We start from the raw sequence: 19,077 nt of genomic DNA, 5'->3' as shown, positions 1-19,077 counted from the left end.
TGACCATTGGATTGACTGAGTGGGGATCATTGGTGATCTTGACAAAAGGGATGTTGGCAGAACATTGGAGAAAACAGTGTAATTAGAGTGGCTCCAAAAGAGAGTGGGGGGAGAGGAAGTTTATGCAGCACATATGCACATTCTTTTAGTTTTTCTGTACACTGCAAGGTAATAGAGAAATGGAATGGAAACTAGAGAAGTTGGGGATATTTTTAGGCAAGAAATATATTTGGACTCTGCATATGCAGTGATCCAGGAGAAAAGGAACTTTGGCTGAAGTTGGTGAGGGAGAGCTGGGGTCTCGTGTCCAAGTGAAGGATGGGCTTTAGGGGTGTGGAAAGTTAGTTCATCCATCTGAACAAGAAACAGGGCAGACTGCTTGCCCAGGCATAGAGAGTGTAGAGAATTGGTGTCTATTTTCTCAGTGACTGAGAAACTGTATTTCTTGCTTGTGGCTATGAAGTAGCCCTGGTCATGAAGGAGTGGCAAGCTGTCTCACGCTGTTGAATACTGCACTGCGTTGTGTAATACACACAGGTGGCACTGAGATTCTGGGAGGGCAGGAACTGCCGCCTTGCTAGGCTGGATCCCTGGTGTTCAGCACCTTGCCTGGCACACAGGAGGCACTCTGTCTTACCACACAATCCAGGGCTAAAGCATGCTTCACCGGCTTGGGGCTTGGTATGATAGCCACAGGCAGACTGGCTACATTTGTGGGCCCCAGTGCCCAGGGAAAATGCAGGCCTCTTGTTCATAAAGAATGCAAGACAGCAAAGCCACACTACACCAAGGGAGGGCGCATCTGAATGCGAGGCCGTGACTGCTTGGGGCGCACACCGTGAGGGGCTGGCTCAGTGCGCAGGTACCAGCTGACCTGAACCAACAGCTGAAGGTCAGGGCACACAGATGCTGGCCAACCAGGGGCACCGGCTGAGACACGACTTCCTTATGAAGGAAGCATTACGTATTTACCTTTCTTTCAAAAGTTTGAGAAAGAATGATAGAAACTTTCTGACCCAAAACATTCATGAATGGTATCTCCTGAGTCAGAATTCCACAGATCACACTAAGAAAAAGTGAAACTCAGTGATAACGGAGGTTGCAGCCTGTTGTCAGGATAGATGTGGCATTAATGACCATTAACTAAAAAGACAAGAAAAATCCTCCCCATCAATTTGCCAAACTCCCACAGTGAAGGGAAGCATGAATAGAAGATTAGACCTGGTACAAGGATAAGATGACCTGTTTCGTAGCAGTTTTAAATTGATTTGTTTCAAAGATTGTCTTTAAAGAAACAATATGTTAAGATCTTTTTAATGAAGTTTTTCAACATTCATTGTTCTCCTTTTACTGGGGAAGAAAAGTCAAGTTAGCTGAATGTCTGTGTGCAGAGACATGCTTTCTGTGCTGGGAACATTTGTTTTCTATGGTGCTGCATTCTGTCACATGAGAATCCAAGCATGACATTTAGGCTGCCACGGGAATATCTTTATTTTTGAGAATAACAGGAATTTCAGTTTTCACCTCTGAGGATCTCTGACTGTCGAGGTTGATTGCAGGCATCCTTCTCCAGGATGGCCTTTCAGGAGAGGAGCATCCATTTCAGAAAATGTTATCAAGGGCTGGAAGTAGGCCTGGAAAGGAATATGTGTCAGATTCAGTTGCTGGAGGTCACTGGAAGTCAAGGAGAATCTAGGTAATCTGTGTGAACAGCATATGTGCCCCTTTTCCATTTGCCCTTTCACCTAAATTTCCTAATTTTCCTGTGGAGTAAACAGCATGGCTTGACAATGGCAGGTCCTCTGAATTTTTCTTTTCTCAGAAGCACAGCTTAGCTCACCGTCCTTGTCACTGGTGTGCTTGCCTGCTCTTGTAATTTGTGATTGTGTGCTCCAGACTCAGTCAACTACAAAATGCCTGGCAAAAGGTGTCCCCAAGGCCACAGCACTGGAGCAGGGTCCGTCTTACAGCAGTTTCATAGGTTTGGTCCCTGCATCCTCTTTGCTGGAGATGAGAACATAAAAATCAGGTCCTAGATGTATTGTGTCTGGTGCTTATATCAACCCCAGGAAAACCTATAATCTGTTTTGCCTGGTAAATTACTGTGTTCATTAGAAAACTAAAACCAACCATATCCTCTTCTTGCCTTGTTTGCATATTCAAGGTAGATGCATTTTGATAATCCTGATGGCTCAACTCCCTTACCACCTGGGGCAGGGCCTTTCAAATAGTACATATTAAATTTATTTTCTACTGATTATCAGTTCCCCAAAAAACCACCTTGTTTTGGGCCTTGTTCTCCAATTAGTTCAGCAATGTGTTTCACAAATTATCTTTACCATGCAATTTTTAACATTTACTATTTGCAACATTTTTGAAGAAGTGATAATAGCTAGCAAAGTCAGGTGACAGTCACTTGAATAACTTGATAGTCATAGTTATGACAGAGTCACTTGAATCTCACAGTAACACATGATTACTTTAGAATCCATGATTCTTCTTCTCTTACTCCTCATGTTCAATCTACTAACAAGTCCTGGCAGCTCTACTTCCTAATCTCTAAACTGTGTGCCCCCAGAAGCCAAATCTGTTTTGTAAATAAAGTTTTATTGAAACACAGCCACACTCCTTCATTAGCATATTGCCTATGGTTGCTTTTGTGTTCTAACAACACAGCTGAGGTATTTACTATTTGAATCTTTACCAAAAAATGTGCTGACCTCTATATTAGAGCTTGCAGACCAAAAAAAAAAAAGACAGGGTGGGCAAGTCAGCTGCATGCCTCACTGTGTACTTGTGTGACTGGTACCCCACTGTCCCACTGGTCGGCTTCACTGACTTTGCTTCTCACACTATAGCTAGTTGAGAGAATTTCTAGGTAATTTTGAATATATGTGGTTTTCACCTTATACACTGACTATAGAGCCCATCCCTTGTGTAAAATGCAGTCCTACTTATTTACCTTGAAGTAATCAGACTCAGCTTTATAGAGCAGTTTCGCCTACTCCCCACACCTTAGAAAACCAGTTTTAAAACTATTAACAGAAATAAACCCAAGGGATGTCTGATTCTTCTGACCAGTAGCATCAAGCTTGATATATCTACCTCCCAATGGGGAATAGCAAGGGAACCATGATATCCTTTCCTTATGGAATCAGAATTAACCTCTTTGCATTGTTTCAATCTTCCTATTTGGGTTTCATTTACCACCTTTTAAGATGACTTACATAAAGTTATGCTGACTCTGAGTCTCAAAGTTCAGGGGAACCTTATTGTCAGTTGCTCTTTGGCACCTTTTTCATGCTTACCTGTATGATTGTCCCATATACTTTAAGCATTGAATCTCAAACATGATAATACCTGTTTTTAGTGAAGTAATATACTCTGTTTTTTTTTGTCCCCAAGGCAGCAAATAGAATCTAATTATTGATTATCAGAATATAATTATGATTACCATGTCTCATGTTCCCTAAATGCAGACAGTCTTTGTAAGGATAAGCTGTTGACCTCCTTTTGTAACCAGTATTGTCTTAGCATAGAGTCAGGGTCCTGCCAGAGATGGTAGCTGCCCTGGCCTCAACCCAACATGATTCTATATGTGGCAAGAGCTTCCTCTTGGGAAGGACTCTGGCTATGTAATTCTGTTTCAGGGGAGTAGTCTCTCACCTCAGTTAGACTTACAAATGAAGAAGGAGGGCCGCCATCCTCCCAAAGCAGAGAAGGAAGCCTTCAGGAACCCTGGATTCTACTTTGTTTAACACTGGAATGTATAGTCCCAATAATATAAAGTTATCAATTCCCTGCTATCCTTAGAATAAATGTGAATGCTCATCCATAAATCTTCAAGGACCCAACCAGATCTTCAGGCTGTGCAACAGGACTACAAAAAACTCAAAGACTTCTGTGAAGGAAAGCATAATTTAAGGAAATATCAGCATAATTTGTGGAATGATGATGCTTGGAAAACTGTCTCTGCCAATATGAAAAAGAGGTTAAAACTTTTATATAAATCAAAGGAATATAAAAATTTTGTGAAGGATTTAGACAGTTCATAGAAGGAAATACAATTTTCAAGCACATACATGCAAGCATCTCCAATATCTCCCGATTAAAATCATGTACTGCTATTCTCCACCTAATAAAATAGCAACAGCTTCTCTAAAACAATGACAAGCAATGTGTGTAAAGCTGTGGTAAAACTGACACAATTTAAATTGATGCAATCCTTTTGAAAATTAGCAATATGTATAAGAAAGTAGATAACTTATTAAAATCAGATAAGGCATTTGGATTAGATACAGTAGACAATAAGCACTAGTGGTTTCTGAGGGTTGGAGTAGCCCAAAGTATTCTATATAGATTAGTCAGAAAATGAATATTTAAGGAAGGAGAGACCAAAAACTAACAGCTAGGATGATTTGGTAAATATTATACATCCATAGATAATATAACTTTACATCTATGAAACCTAGGCTATGTCCTCAATTTGACAAACCAGGAGACTGGGGACTGAAAAATGAGGTAACTTGTATAAGGCTCAAGTAGGAGTTATGAACTCAGAACTAGAGCAGCCAAGAAGAACTAGATGCACTCACCTGAGTCTTTTTAATATTAAAGGATTAATGGAACTCTTCAGTAGTACTTATAAATGTAGAGTTTTAATGATTCTTATGTAGATTTTAATATTCTATTATTGAATATGTAAACTTTAACTTTTTAAAAAGCTTTAAAAATGATTATAGCTATTGCCCACTTGTAAATATTTTGCCCAGCTATTAGAATTAATTAGATAACCTTCACATATTTAAGAGTAAAAGTTAAAGTTGAGAAACACGCATTCTTTTAATCATCAAATTTATTAAATGTCTACTTTGTGCTCTAGACGCTTACTGTGCTCTCGTAATACCAAATGAATATCACCAGGATCTGACCTCCAAGAACAGGAATGACAGATATGTGCCCCCCAAAATTCAAACAAAGTATTATCCACTGTGAACATAAATAATTGCAAAGGTTTTATAACTTTATAATAGAGATAAGTGTAAACACAAAACAGGGAAGTGAGATTTTGAGGGAGAATTCACAACGAAGATAGTTTATCTTTAGGCTTAATATGGATTTCACAGACATCTTAGGAGGAAGAGGGTAAGTGTTGAGAGAAGGCATTCTAAGAAAAGGGAACAGTATGTGCAAAGTCATGAAGCAGTGTGGCACTTTGAGGGACAGGTGCATCTATCTGACGTGTAGACAATGAAAGAGCAGTTAGAGGTAAGGTCAGAGTGATTCAGTGGGACTTTTTTTAAGATTAATGTTTTGGGTGTTAGTGCCACACGTGGTTCTAAGTACATTTATATGTATATTAGTTTTATTTATTCCAACTTTACAGGTGATGAAACTGACTCATAGGAAAAGTAAACTATTGACACCAAGTCATACTAGTAACTAATAAGTAGTGAAGTCACGATTTGAAACATACCAGTTAAATATACAACTCAGTGTCCTAAAACCTAGGGTAGCCTTCCTGTTCCGCCCTGGAAGTTGGGAGCCTTGAAGGGCTTAAAGCTCTCTGTCATGGTGGTACAAGTGATAGGTGAAAGGCTGCAGGTAGCAAGCTTGAAAATAGCCTGTTGCAAGAATTGAGTCGAGGAATGATGAAAGCCTGCACTTAGAATAAAAGCATTTTTGGAGGGTATGATTAATCAGACTTGTTAACAGGGAAGGAAGATTCAGTTTGGGACAACTGTAATTGAGATGTGTGTGGAATATTCAGGTAGAGAAGTCTAGCAAACAGTGGGATATTCAGGTCAAGAGGTCAAGAGGTCAGGAGGTGAATCTTTGGAATCACCAACCTGGAGGTTATCATTGAAATCCCTCTTACAGGTACTACAAACCACTGAGAGCTTCTAGTGAGATGAGAGGACCATAGAGGAAACTTGGTGCATTGCTACTCAAAGTACAGCCCACCAACTGGCTGCCTGTCCATCAATTATTCATTCTTAGTTCATGATAGCATAAGGCATTTGCTTCAGAATGTAATCTGGTGTGTCATGAGCACACTGTTTACCTTAGCTGATTTTTATTTTTAAATCTTAGCAAGACTTTTAATGAAGGAAGCATTGCATTAATTAACATCCTGATGCAAACTCCTTATTTTTCTCACGTCAGCACTTTGAGTATCCCTAATATAGAGAACATTGATATTGAAGCTTTGGGCAGAAGAAGTCTCCAGGGACTGAGAAGGAAAAGCATGAGGGTTAGGATAAGAGGCAGAAGAAGGGGCAGTCCAGTTATTCTAATGCATACATTCAAAGGAGTGAGTGGTCAGCACAACCACAGAAAGTCAAGTGAGATTAAGGACTAAAAAACAGTTATTGGACTTGGCTGTTATAGGGTTATCAGTACTTGTAGGAGTTTTAACCCCTGCTAACTCTTCTACCTTCTGTCTCATATTTATCCCACCAATCTACCTTCTAAATACTTGTCAAATCTGTGTTTTTGCAAGTATATCAAAGACCTCTTTGACTGTAAATCCTCTTGGATTTGATCTTCATTGTACCTTACCTCTTGGCTAATCTGAAGTTATTAACCACTCTCCTGACATGCTTTTTCCACTACAATACATTGACCTTGGTTTTCCTCCTCACATCCCACCCATCTTTCTCTGCCCAACTTTGCACACACTGCATGTCTTTACACCCATTTCCTTTATTTTATATGGTGTCAATTTCCAAACCTAAATCCAGCCCACATTCCTTTCCTGACCTTCAGAGCACTCTAGCAGTCTAATGACTAGACATCAGGAATGCCTCAGACTCTTTAAGTTCAGTATATACACAGCTGAACCTGAATTTCACCTACATTCCCCCCTATCATCCTTCTTTCCAAATCCCATTCTTCATACTCCAATCTGCCCAGTTGTGAAACCGCGGGCATGAGCATCATACCTGACTTCCTCATCTTATCCAGTTAGTTACTGACCTCACCTCTAAGGACACTTTAAATCTTTAAGTCTCCCTATTCCCAGTACTTGCTCCTGGGCCACCATCCCTCCCCTCAATTACTGAGTTACCCCCTGGCTGATCTCCGTTTCTCAGTCCTGCCCCTAGAACCTTTGCCACAACAGAGCTCCAGTCATCTTTCTAAATTGTAAGTTTGATTGTATTGCTCCCATAGTGAATTCTTTACCTGCCATTCCAGCCTCATCTCTGTTCTCTTCCTTTATAGATTCAGGTCAGACTGATTTTTTTTTCAGTTCTGCAGCATACTCTTTCTACCTTCACACATGCTCATGTGCCTGCTTGGATATATTCCCATTTTACTGGAAACTTTGTCCTGCACCTTTAGGAGGCAACTATGACCCTGTAAATCTGAGTTATGTGGCCTTCTAGCATTCTATCTTTCCCACATCAGAACCCTCTCTGTGTTGTTCCATACTCTCTCATTTTTGTCCATGAATCAGTGCCTTCCTCTGAACTTTAAGCTCCAAGGAAGCAAGAAACGTATCTGCTTGGTACCTCATATGCTTCCAGGCTCCAAGGACAGTGCCTAGAATAGTGTGGACATTAAATCAGTGTTTGTTAAATGAAATGAATGCTGTTCTGCGTACTTTCACATCCATTATCTCAGTGGGGGTAAAGTTGAACAATTTGGACAGGATTTTAATGAAACATGAGATATCAGTGGATTAGAAGATTAAATTATTTGTTGAGTTGTTTTGCACTAGTAGGGGGAAGGAGAAGTTAGAGTCAGGAAAACTGGTTAGAAGAGTAGAGGCATTTAATTGCACCTCACAGAACAAAAAGGAAGATTTTTTTTTTAACCCTCTTGCTTCACTTAAATTTCATCTTCCTTCTAATAAGTTGAGGCCTCTAAAGGTGTATATGTTTGTGTGTGTGTGTGTGAATATTTAAAGGTAACCCTGAACTATCTGGAATTCAAGGCAAAAAGCATAATGTGGTAAGATAACATTGTTTGATGTCTTTTAGTTTCTTCTCAAATATGAACTTCCAAAAGCTAGAAAGCTCACAATTCAAGACAGACTTGGTGGTCAAGTACTTGAAGTACTGGTCACATTAGATGCCAGCTGTGCCAATTTCAAAGCAAATGTTCTATTTAAAACTATTAGATTGGTGTGTGTTCTCTCTCAAATGGTGGCTATCCAGGTTCCACATGGAGATGTAGATGGCAGATATTTAAAGAAAAGGAATGTCAAGACATTTTCTTTAAAACTTAGCTTTGAATCCACTGAACTCCTTAATATACAGACTTTTTTTAATATATAATTTTAAAATACATAATTAGGGGCTTCTAATTCTTTATAAAACATGGAATAAAGATGCCTTGACTTGGAACTTCTTGAGGAAAGAATGCAGTCATCTGCCTCTGCAAGGAAAGATCTAATGTAGATTTCAAGAATGCTTAACTCTGACCAGCAAGCAGTGTATTCTAACAATTCTACAAGATGAGTTAGCTTGAAAACGTATCTCTAATAACTATATAAACTGATCCATTGGATGGAGTTGTTTTGGATTTGTGGCCATAATTAATTAATAGGCTTATAAGTCATCACGGTTGTTTCTGGGTATGAGGATCACATGACTAGTTATGTAAGGATGTTTATTTTCCTTGTTATGGTAGAAGACAAGCAAAAATCTCATCTAAAAATAGTAGAAATCTATTGAGGTTTTAAGGTTGAACAGGAAGTATATGGCTGTTTCATGTGATTTAGGAGTGGAATTTAGTCTGTCAAAGTCCATTCCTATAGACCCTGACTCAGAAGGCTTAAATTTGGAGGGAATACTGAGACCATATGGTTTGACACATGGATGGTCTTATTGGTAAACTTGAGGCTAATAGTACATTTAAAAAGGCCACTAGGTCTTGACCTGTTCTCCAGTTTTCTGTTTGATGAAATGTAACATCAAGAACATCTCAGAATAATCACTCTGATTGAGAGATTCCAATCCCTACTAGAACAATCTGGCAAAGAGTTTTGGGAGGAGAGCCAGCACACCCACATAGCTGGAATTCAGGGAGATAGAAATTGTCTGATGTGTGAACTGGATGGGCTAGGGAGAAACCATACCTGCAGGATGAATATTAATTGTTCTTTGTTCACTGTGGAAATAGGATAAAAGTCCCCATCCCACAGTTCACGGCCACTGCCCGGCCATTCCCCTGCCCTGGTTGGGGTTCTTTATATTGTGGTTTCCATAGTATTATTTCCGTGGTTTCTCTGAGTTATCCAGATGAGGACATTTTAATGTGCTTCCTAATTTGAGATTTTTGGTTCTAAGGTTCTAAAGGAAGAACCTGTGATGAATATTGCGCAGACATGGGTGTTACCCATATATCTGCTCTCCTTGTCTTATTCTCCCTGGTTCTCACATAAAGTGAAAGAAAAGTAGAGAGATTAACATTTTCAAAGAAAAATCTGCCTGGTGATTCAGTTTTCTGTGTCCAGAGCTGATTTTTTTCTTTGCATTTCTTTCCTTGAAACAGAAGCCTTTTTGTAGGTGAGAGAGTGACTGGTAAGGCAAACGTGTGAACTGCTGAGTATGATCAGTTGTCATTTGTGAAGTGAAAAGAGAAGCAGATGTGGAGTTGGGGGTGGGGGAGGATTGTCTGATCATGGAGAAACCACAAAGAAAATCTAAGTGACTTGATACAACCTGTTGAACCCACCTTCAATTAAATTTTAGGCATTTCTAATCATACATTCTTTCAAAACAAGTCTTATCAAATATCTCATAAATTATTTACTACTACAAGTAAAAGGCAATATAGGTTTCAGAATGAAATGTGCTTTACTCTTCAGACTTCCCTGTGAATTAAAACAAAGTTAATCTTGGCACAATGGTGACCGAACCAAAGAGATGAAAGTCCTTCCTGTATTTCTACAGAGTACAGTACAATCCACAGCCCATCAACACCCATTAAAGATTCAGATTGTGATCGGTTGCGTCGAGGTTCAGATGGGAAGTCACGTGGACGGGGCCGAAGAAACAATAACCCTTCACCTCCTCCAGATTCTGACCTAGAGGTATGTCGTTGCCGATGCCTGAGTAGACGACAGTAGCTAAGTGGTGGTTTGTCCCTGCAATGGTGGTGCCCAAAGGTGTCCATGTGTTTTGTTACTTCTTTCTTTTACATATTACTATAAGTAAAGCATTTTTGTGTCTCTTTCATATTAATTATAGTAAAGCAGTTATTTTCTCTGCCATTTTAACAATGTAGAAAGCATCTGTTCATTTCTTTCTAAGGAAATAGAGTAAATTATGTAATCCTGTTTGAAGAACGTTCTCTTATATTGCTCTTAGGTCCTTGCCATATCAATTAAGTTTCATAGTAAAAATTCTTCATAAAATCCCCTCTGAAATTAAAGACACACTTACATGATGAGAAATGAAAACCTGGAATGTTCTAAACTGTAATGGTGATCACCCTTATGAGACATGTTTTGGTGGATTTCAAAAGCAGGGGGGATTAAATAAGACCTTATAGGGTGTAGACTTCAGAGCCTTGAATCTGCTGCAATTAAGTTACTGTTTTTTACCATAGTGAAATCTAATGGTGGAAAACATTATTTTGGCTGAAAAGATGAAAATTTTCCAGCAGAACCTATGTGTATGAATATGTACTGGTGTGAGTGGGAACACGAAGAAGAAAAGCAGGCGTGGGAGGCCTTCTAAGGGGATCTCAGAGACCGTTTTGAAATGAGTTCCTCAGATCCAATGCTGAATACTCCAAGAGTGTGTCAAGAGACATGTGATGTGTCTGCTTCCATTGCTACTATCTATAGTCTGAGGAAAACCAGGCAGGGACAGTACAGAGCCCATTCGTTTGATACCAGCCCAGTAGGTTAACATAAGTTGAATAGTGATGTAAAGTTTTAGTTCTTATGTGCAACTTTTTAATACTTGGCTTGATAAGAATAAAACATAAGATTAGCTATTTGAACATTTCTTAGTGAACAGAGAGCAGAGGTAAGGAAAAGATAAACTGATTTTTAATTGATTGTGCGTCTCTGTTTCAGAACTAATAGACTAATTTTAGCTTCGCTCTCATTTCTTCAGAACTAAGACTGAGTACTTACTTCACAACAGAAAAGACATATTATTTCTTTCCTGTATTTATACTGGTATTGCTGATATAATTATCCTCTGGTACCTCATTATGTAGAGAAAGGCTGGGAGATGCTCTTTGGAACAGTTGTATTTTTAAAAAAACATAATAAATTAGGGTTTTTAATTTGTCTCGTATTTCAAGCATCATGTCAAACTTAACTGAGTAACAGATTTCACAGCCAAGGGGGGACATTGATTCAGTTCTTCCTTTGTAGAGGGTGTTCATCTGGGACTTGGACGAGACGATCATTGTTTTCCACTCCCTGCTTACTGGATCCTATGCCAACAGATACGGGAGGGTGAGTACCAAGAGGCATTAGGTTTTAATTTCTTTAGAGTAAATATTTCCTAGAATTGAATTTTTTGCCTAAATGGGAATGTGGTTTGATATTAAATAATAAATTTAAAATGTAAAAAGGAAAATAACTTGTATTAATAGAGGCAAACACATCTGTAAGACAAAAACACATAAGTGAACAAAAGGGGTTTTTCTTAGGTCCTTAGAAATGAGATAAAATTGCTGCAATTCATTCTTATTTCAGATCCCAATGAATAGGAGGAATTGAATGCTAGTCTAAGATTAAATATTAAAATATCTAGATGGCATAGAAAGACTCTCTGTTGTATTTTTTAATGTGCCCTATCCTTTTATTCTTTTTATTCACAACAGTCAACCAAACAAGTGGTTTACTTGCTATTGTCTTCAGCGAGTAGCAGTGTTAGTGGTTTCTTTTCAAAGCACCTGCTATGAATGTCTTTATATGTACTTTTGCTGTGGGGCTAACTTGATGTGAATGGTATGTAAAATTGGGCTTCTGAATGACAATAGAAAAGACACATCCACACTTGGGTTGTTGCAATACTTCCCTTGGTGTTGTAGGTAAAGAAGAATGTTGCAGGGCACCTTCCATGAGTAGAATTCAGTGTCTATGCTCTGCAGTTAGGTTTACCCGAAACCACGGAGTTTCTTTTTAATACATTGTTTGGTCATTTCATAAAACTGTCCCCCCCATAAAAACCATGTTATTCAAAGTAGCTCTAGGTATTTTCTGAGATTATTCTGTGAATATGATATTTCTCATTTTTGTAATCTTTAAAGAAATAGTATTACAAGTCTTAAATCCTTGATGCTATTGGTTCAGAGCCTTAATGACTGAATTCTTGTGACTCCAGGTATTATCACAACTAAGTGTTAAAATTGACACCCATAAAATATGCATGCTATCATTTTTTATCTCAGATTTTATCTAGGTATTCTTTCAATAAATATTTATTCCAAAAAAATATACATTGAATGCCTCCTATGTAGGTGCAGTCTGGCATTGAAAGTAGGGAAATTATCACTTGAGCTTCACACTGCAGCTTTCCTTATCATAACCCTGAACATATTTTTAATTCAAAAAAGGCTGAAAATATGTGCTTTGTAAGAACAAGAATATTCCACTGTTTGAATTTCAACTCAGAAATTAGATATCTGCAAAACATGATATGCCCCTTCTTATTGTTGAACAGATTTCTATGAGAAGACAATTAACAAAAATATAATAAAAAATAAGGCCATGGAATCAGTCATTCAAGGGACATCTCTACTTTGGGACTGGCACATAATAAGGATTCAATAAATATTAGCTGTGTTGGGGATTTTTTGTATTATTTCTTTCATCAATAATACTATTATCCCTATATGACTTAAAAAACAAAGATTAATACCTGAAATTCAATGTGTAGTTAGTAGAAGAATCTTGGAGATCTTTCTAACATTTTAATTTCCCAACAACTAACTCCTAAGGAAGAAAGCTGGCCCCTGGAACTCACACAGACATGTTAGAAGCAGCATGCACTTAGAAAACTGGCATTTGAAAATTATCCAGAAGATCTCACATCTTTAAAAGCTTTCTCACAAAGGGCTAAATCAATGCGAAGAGAGTTGTCTTGATCTCTGCTCTGTTAGACACTGAAAAGGGCCAGTCTGGAGTGAGGTGGCAAACATCTCATGACCTACTGACCCCCTGTCAATCTCTGGCTGTAAATTAGTGGTTTACGCATAGAATTCACACCTAACCTAGAAACCACTGGCAGCTTTGAGTTTTTCATTCAGATTCTCAACGATATCTAAACAAAACATTACAAATACCTTGTATTTTATTTTTAAAAGTGTCAACCAAATTGGCATTTTGAGGCTTCATCATACAGTATTTTGTTTTCTCATTCTAGGACCTGTGATAAAAAGTTTTATTCTATGTAATTTCCAAAATCCAAATGTATATATTCTTTAAAGTATGAGTGATTTGAGATATTTAAATATAAGCTCACCCTTTGATAATAAGTTGATGGGGGTTAGGGAGAAAGTAATTTCAGAAAGCCTGGTTGGGGAAGGTCTTCCTGAGTATGACTTTGAGCCTGAGGTCAGAATGAAGAGGCTGATCAGGAATGTGACTGTCAGAAGAAAGAGTATTCTAAGCAGAGGAAACAGCAAGGGCAGAGGCAGGAAAGTGGTGTCTGAGGAACAAAGAGGCCAGTGTGGCTGAGCTTAGTGTTGGAAAGGCAGAGTCAACAGAGGTGGGCCGAGATGCGGGCAGATGCAGACGCCTCCCAGCCGTGGTCAAGAGGGTGAGTCTCACTGCACATGGAAGTCGCGTGGCCACAGGAAGGCATTGGCGGACATAAGGGGAGGACATGATTGACCAGATCTGATTTCTATTTTTAGATTACTCTGGCTGTGTGTGAAATATTAATGGTGGGAGAGGGAGGTTGGGGGACAGAGAAGAGGTTTCAGTAGTGCTCTGATGCCCCAGAAGCAGAGATGGAGAGAACTGATGCGTTTCTGGATTCTCTTGCAAGCAGAGAAATAGGATTTGGGCTTGAAGACAGTGAAAGAGGCAGGAAAATATCATTCCCAGGTGTTTGTCCTGAGCACTAGGAGACAAATAATATATTTGTTGAGTTGGACAAGAGCTAATTCAGAGGGAAAATGGAAAGTTTGATGTTGGACAAGTTGAGATTCCTGTTAGACATCCTTTGGCCCAGGCAAGGAGGCAGTTGAAAGGTGAGCCTGAGACATGGGGAAGTGGTCAGAGCTGGGGATTTAGAGCCAACAGTGCGCAGGTCAGGGCAGAAGCTCCTCAAACACCCAGAGCCTGATTTCTTCCTAAATGTTTATGGGCGCCTTTTGTGTGCTGGACACTTGTGGTCAGCCTCTCATCTCTTTGCCAGGAGGCATCCCTTCCTGACAGGCTGACTTTTAAAGACACATTGCTCAGGATGTTGAATTGTGGCCTGAAGCATGCAAGAAAGCTTGCTTAATGTTCTCTTTAGAGAGCTTTAGAGTCAGGCAGAAATGGCTCTCAAATCTGATTATCATGCCTGGTAACAATGTACTAATGAACAAGGGTTCTTCCAAACAATAACAACAACCAAGCTGATCCGAAATTTGCATCCCTTTCATTCCCTCAGGGCACTGAGGAGAGAAATCTTCAAGCAGTTCAGGGGCAGGCCTTCTTTCTTGGAGCACAGACTTCGTGGTGTTCCTGAGCATTGTCAAGGGAACATGTGACTGGGCCTTACTCTACCAGCATATAAAGAAATGAATGCCTGACAGTGTGATAGCTGTTCTGTCTCTATGGGAACCAGCTACTTGAGAAGTAGCTTAGTCACAGTAGCTTAGGCAACTCAATGAGTAGGCCATTCAGTAAGGGGATACAGGATCTCGTTGATATACTGCAGAATTAGGGCATGTTACAGCAATGTACCAAAAAAAGTTTGAGAGTGTCCCACCTCCCATGTAATCTTAGCTGTGGGAAGCAGGCATGTTGGGTGTTATAAGGAAGTATTGTTTTATAACAAAGGTGACGGGAACACAAAGAGGGTGCTAGGTACCTTACAGGTTTCAATAGGGGATAGAAAAGAAACAGCATATTAGCAGGGAAGAAGTCCATGTGTATTACTGTAAATCAGGTTGTTAATAATATCTGTTTCAGCTTTTTTGTTTAATATGTTTTCAGACTAAATCTAAATTCCCCAATTTCACTGCAGAAAATTAGTCTTGATTTTTTTCCACTGAATGCTCTTTAAAATAGACAATATAATCCAGTGTTAATATCAAAGCACACACTCCAAACTTACAGTTCAAATAGGTATTGTGCGGATGTCCCCAGCATGATTCCCCTCCTGTAAAAGGACTTCCAAAGATATCTTTATCCAATGGCTTGATTGTTTCAATACTTTCTTCTTGTTGCCTAACACCTGTGTCTTATATGGATTTGACTAGAAGAGGTCTTAAAGGTATTGAACCTCACTACTCATTTTATACAAAATCCTAAACATGAACACCTGAGACAGCATAAAGTGTGTCATTTTTAATTGTAGGTCCTACTTACTAAGAATTTCTTGCATGCCCAGAACTCATTTAATTCAACATTAATGCTTTGAAATTTCTATTACCAAGCCCATTTTACAGATGAGGAAACTGAGGCTTGGAAGAAGTTAGAGACTAAATAGGAAAAGCATAGCACCATGTGTGGCATAAAATAAATATTATACTTTAGTATGGTTGAACTTTGTCAAAAAAAATACTTGAATCTAGCACATTGGCCAGTAGTAATGTACTAGTGTATTTAAATTTTTGAAGTATCAGCGTGTGATATGCCATATGGTAGACAGAATGAGCATCAGATTCACATTCAAACAGATCTAGACTCAGATCCAAGCTCTAGCTTTTCAGTTCTTTGACTTTGGGTAAATCTTTTGTTCACACTGAACCTCAGTTTGCTCATTCATAAAGCTGGCTACTTAACTTGCAGAATTGTTTTAAGAATTAAGTTGTGTTAGTACGTCAGTAAAGCTGGGGAAAAAGATTTAAGTTGTAGCATGAATTTAAAGGTTCCAGCACCATTTCTCATTAATAAAAATAGCCCAATAATAAAAATATCCTATGTAATAGATTGATCTTGGATCTGCCATCTGTTTTATAACACAGCAGGCATGTAGGAGGATCCCAACTGTCATGAGTTTAAGTCAACTAAACCCCCCTGATGAGTGTATTACTATGATCATTCAGTTCATTGATGGATGAAATCACTGACAGTTTACTAGGCCATCTCATCAGAACACCCCCAGTTAGCCAGTAACAATTGCTGTTCTTAACCCTGTTTTACAGTGCAACACTAAATTCTGAAATCTTTTGAAGGTTGACCCTCTTCCTTGGTGGCTGGTATAGGTGCTGAATTCTTAGCATGGCACCAAAGCATTTGGACTTGGAAGAGGTTAGAGACTTGGGGTTGGCAAACTTTTTTGGTAAAGGGTCAAACTTTTAAATAAATACTTTAGGTTTTGTGGGCCATGTGCCTGTCATAACTACTCAGCTCTGCCCTAGTAGGGAAATGCAGCCACAGACAATATGTAAATGAATAAATGTAGCTGTGTTCCAATAAAACTTTATTTATAGTCTCTGAATGTGAATTTCATGTTATTTTCATATATTGTGAAATATTTTTCTTCCTTTGGGTTAAAAAAAACTCTAGACCAAGGGTATAGACCAAAGATTGATGGACCATATCCCACAGGTTAACTTTGCTTTTAAATCATGGCCCATTTTGCAGGTCTTTCAAGCTAGGAATATTGTTTAGAAATTTAAAGAGTTATTTAAGAAAAAAGAAGAATGTGCCACAGAGACTGTATATGGCCTGCAAAGCCTAACATAATTATTCTCTTCTGGTTTTTAGAAAAAAATGTTTGCCTGCCCCTGCTCCAGATTATGCTCTGAATTTTGGGTTGATTGATTTTTACACCTGCCTTCAGGCACCAGGACAATTCCGTGTCAGCCACACTGTGGCTCACTAGACCATAAACTCATGGCAGGCATCATGTGGCTGCATCTGTGGCCCCAGTGAAGCATAAGCCAGCACATGAATTTACTTGGGTAGGTGAAATGGCTGTAACATAGGCCCCAAATGTCATGGCTCCAGCACAATTGGAATTTATTTTTTTCTTATCTAATTGTCTCTAGTGGGTCATCCAGATTGCTTGCTGTAGGCATAGTTTGGTAGTGTGATAATGGTTGTATCATGTCATGTGTAGCCTCTAGGATTCCTGTGATCACTGTCATCAGCTTTTAGTCCACAGTGGGGATCACGAATGGGAGGCTTATGGTCCAGGCTTAGAAGGGGCACATACCTCTGCTCACACAGCCTAGTGCAAAGAAGACTGGGAAATGTAGCCCAGATGTGTGCCCAGGACGACACAGCCGAGCAGCGACCAAAGGCTGTGCACAGGTGTGCTGACGATGATGAGTGGCCAATTCAGTCCCAAAGGATGGTTCTCTGATTTTGTTTCCTTCTTTGTATATCAATGCCAAGTTAGATCAAAGTGATGAAATAGTTCTTGGTTCCAAATATAACTTTTGGATACGACTTGGAATCTGTGCTCATAAAACAAACAAAAACTCATTTTTAACCATCAGAGGGATTTCCAACTGGCAGTTGCTCTCTGTCACTGTAACTGCCAGCCCCTTCCTCCTGTGATATATAACTGGAATGTATGTTCCTACTACCTGATTGAATAAATCCTTACTTTTCTCATTCACACCTGTAAAAGGGAACGCAGTGAATGAACATGATCATCAGCTTTCCAACCACCGCACTGGTCTGCCTCTGCTTGCTTTGGCCCTCACTTGACTCTTTGGCCTCAGGAAAGGACCTTTATTATCTCTGAGTGTCCCTTGTTCTGTCTTCATCTTCCCATCTATAAAATGGAAGTTATCCCAGGGCTATTAGGAGAGCAATGGAAAGCACCCGAAAAATACTCTTAGTAATAATTACTGTCCCATAAATAATTAATAGTAATAATACTCTATAAATAAGAGCTTGCTTTGGGGGTTCAGAGGAAGGAGCGAGCAATAGTGAACACTGTTGTTCCAAGTGGCAGAGAAGGAGAGGTGGAAGCAGAGCAAAGCCATTCAGGGAGATGATCGGTAATAAGCCTGGATAGCTATAAAGTGTATTTAGAGAATCAGACTGGCTTAAGATGCATAGCAGGAAATGAGTTGAAATGGTAATAAAAATATTGTACCTTTGTTCAATTTTTCCAGTTTACATTGTGTCCTCATATTTGTTATCCAACTGGTTCCTTTCTTCCAGTTAGGAAATTATGTTTCAGAAAAATTAAGTAATTAGCCCAAGAAGCACACCTATTAACTGACACCACCCAGAGTACAACCCAATGTTCCGATAGGTCCATCACCCTCAGAGGAAGGTGGCAGGGAGCTTTGAGTGCCAGGCTTTTGTGCTGCCATACCCACTATTAAAACATGATGGAAGTGTACAGTTTGGAAGATTCGTCTGATAGTAGAGAGGATTATTGCAGGCCTCCTGGTAGGAAATAATAAAGACCTAAGAAGAGGGTTGTAACACTAGAAAAGAGAGAGAGAGAGGGGAGAGTGGTTACAAATGAAACCTAGGTAGGCTTTGGGTTGGACTGAGATGTTGAGGCTTTGCCCTGGCACTGTGTGGCCCCTGCTTGTTGAGGCCAATTTGGCCAGGTCTGCTCTGGCTTTATTCTTCCTCCCTCTTTGTACCACTTCTTGGCAGTTTTCCTCTGTTTGGGGATCCATTGAATTTTCTCCATGATCAAAATTAATCTTTGGAATGGTGAAATTCTCTTATTCTCTATTTGAGTATTATTTTCATGATGTTGAAAAGGAGTGAGTCCCTTAAGTAAGGAGAAAATTAAAGCAGTCGTGTCACATATCTAATCGGTGAAAATGACCTGATTAGCCCCACCGCAAGTTTGGTTGTTTTTTTTATTTAATCATTCAGCCAGCAGTTCAACCATGATTTATTTTTCAGGTACACACATTCTCTCGTGGTAATCCAGATTATTTCTTAATTAGAAATCAGAACTATACCCAACTCCCAAAACTTGGCATTTCATGCCAGCTGTTCAGTGACAGGACCCT

The 19,077-nt window shown here is 39.2% G+C and overlaps 1 protein-coding gene across 8 annotated transcripts in view; it reads left to right on the top strand.

The window, feature by feature from the left end:
* Positions 1-19,077, top strand: part of EYA1 (EYA transcriptional coactivator and phosphatase 1) — a 350,015-nt gene that overhangs the window by 271,279 nt on the left and 59,659 nt on the right. For all 8 annotated transcript variants that reach the window (XM_073229681.1, XM_073229679.1, XM_073229677.1 and 5 more), the window contains 2 exons: positions 9,903-10,042; positions 11,342-11,425. In XM_073229681.1, the coding sequence (XP_073085782.1) occupies positions 9,903-10,042; positions 11,342-11,425 (224 nt within the window). The remainder of the gene's footprint in view (positions 1-9,902; positions 10,043-11,341; positions 11,426-19,077) is intronic.

Source organism: Manis javanica, chromosome 2, assembly GCF_040802235.1.
Source record: "Manis javanica isolate MJ-LG chromosome 2, MJ_LKY, whole genome shotgun sequence".
NCBI lineage: Eukaryota > Metazoa > Chordata > Mammalia > Pholidota > Manidae > Manis > Manis javanica.
This window is presented reverse-complemented; position numbering and strand designations above follow the sequence as displayed.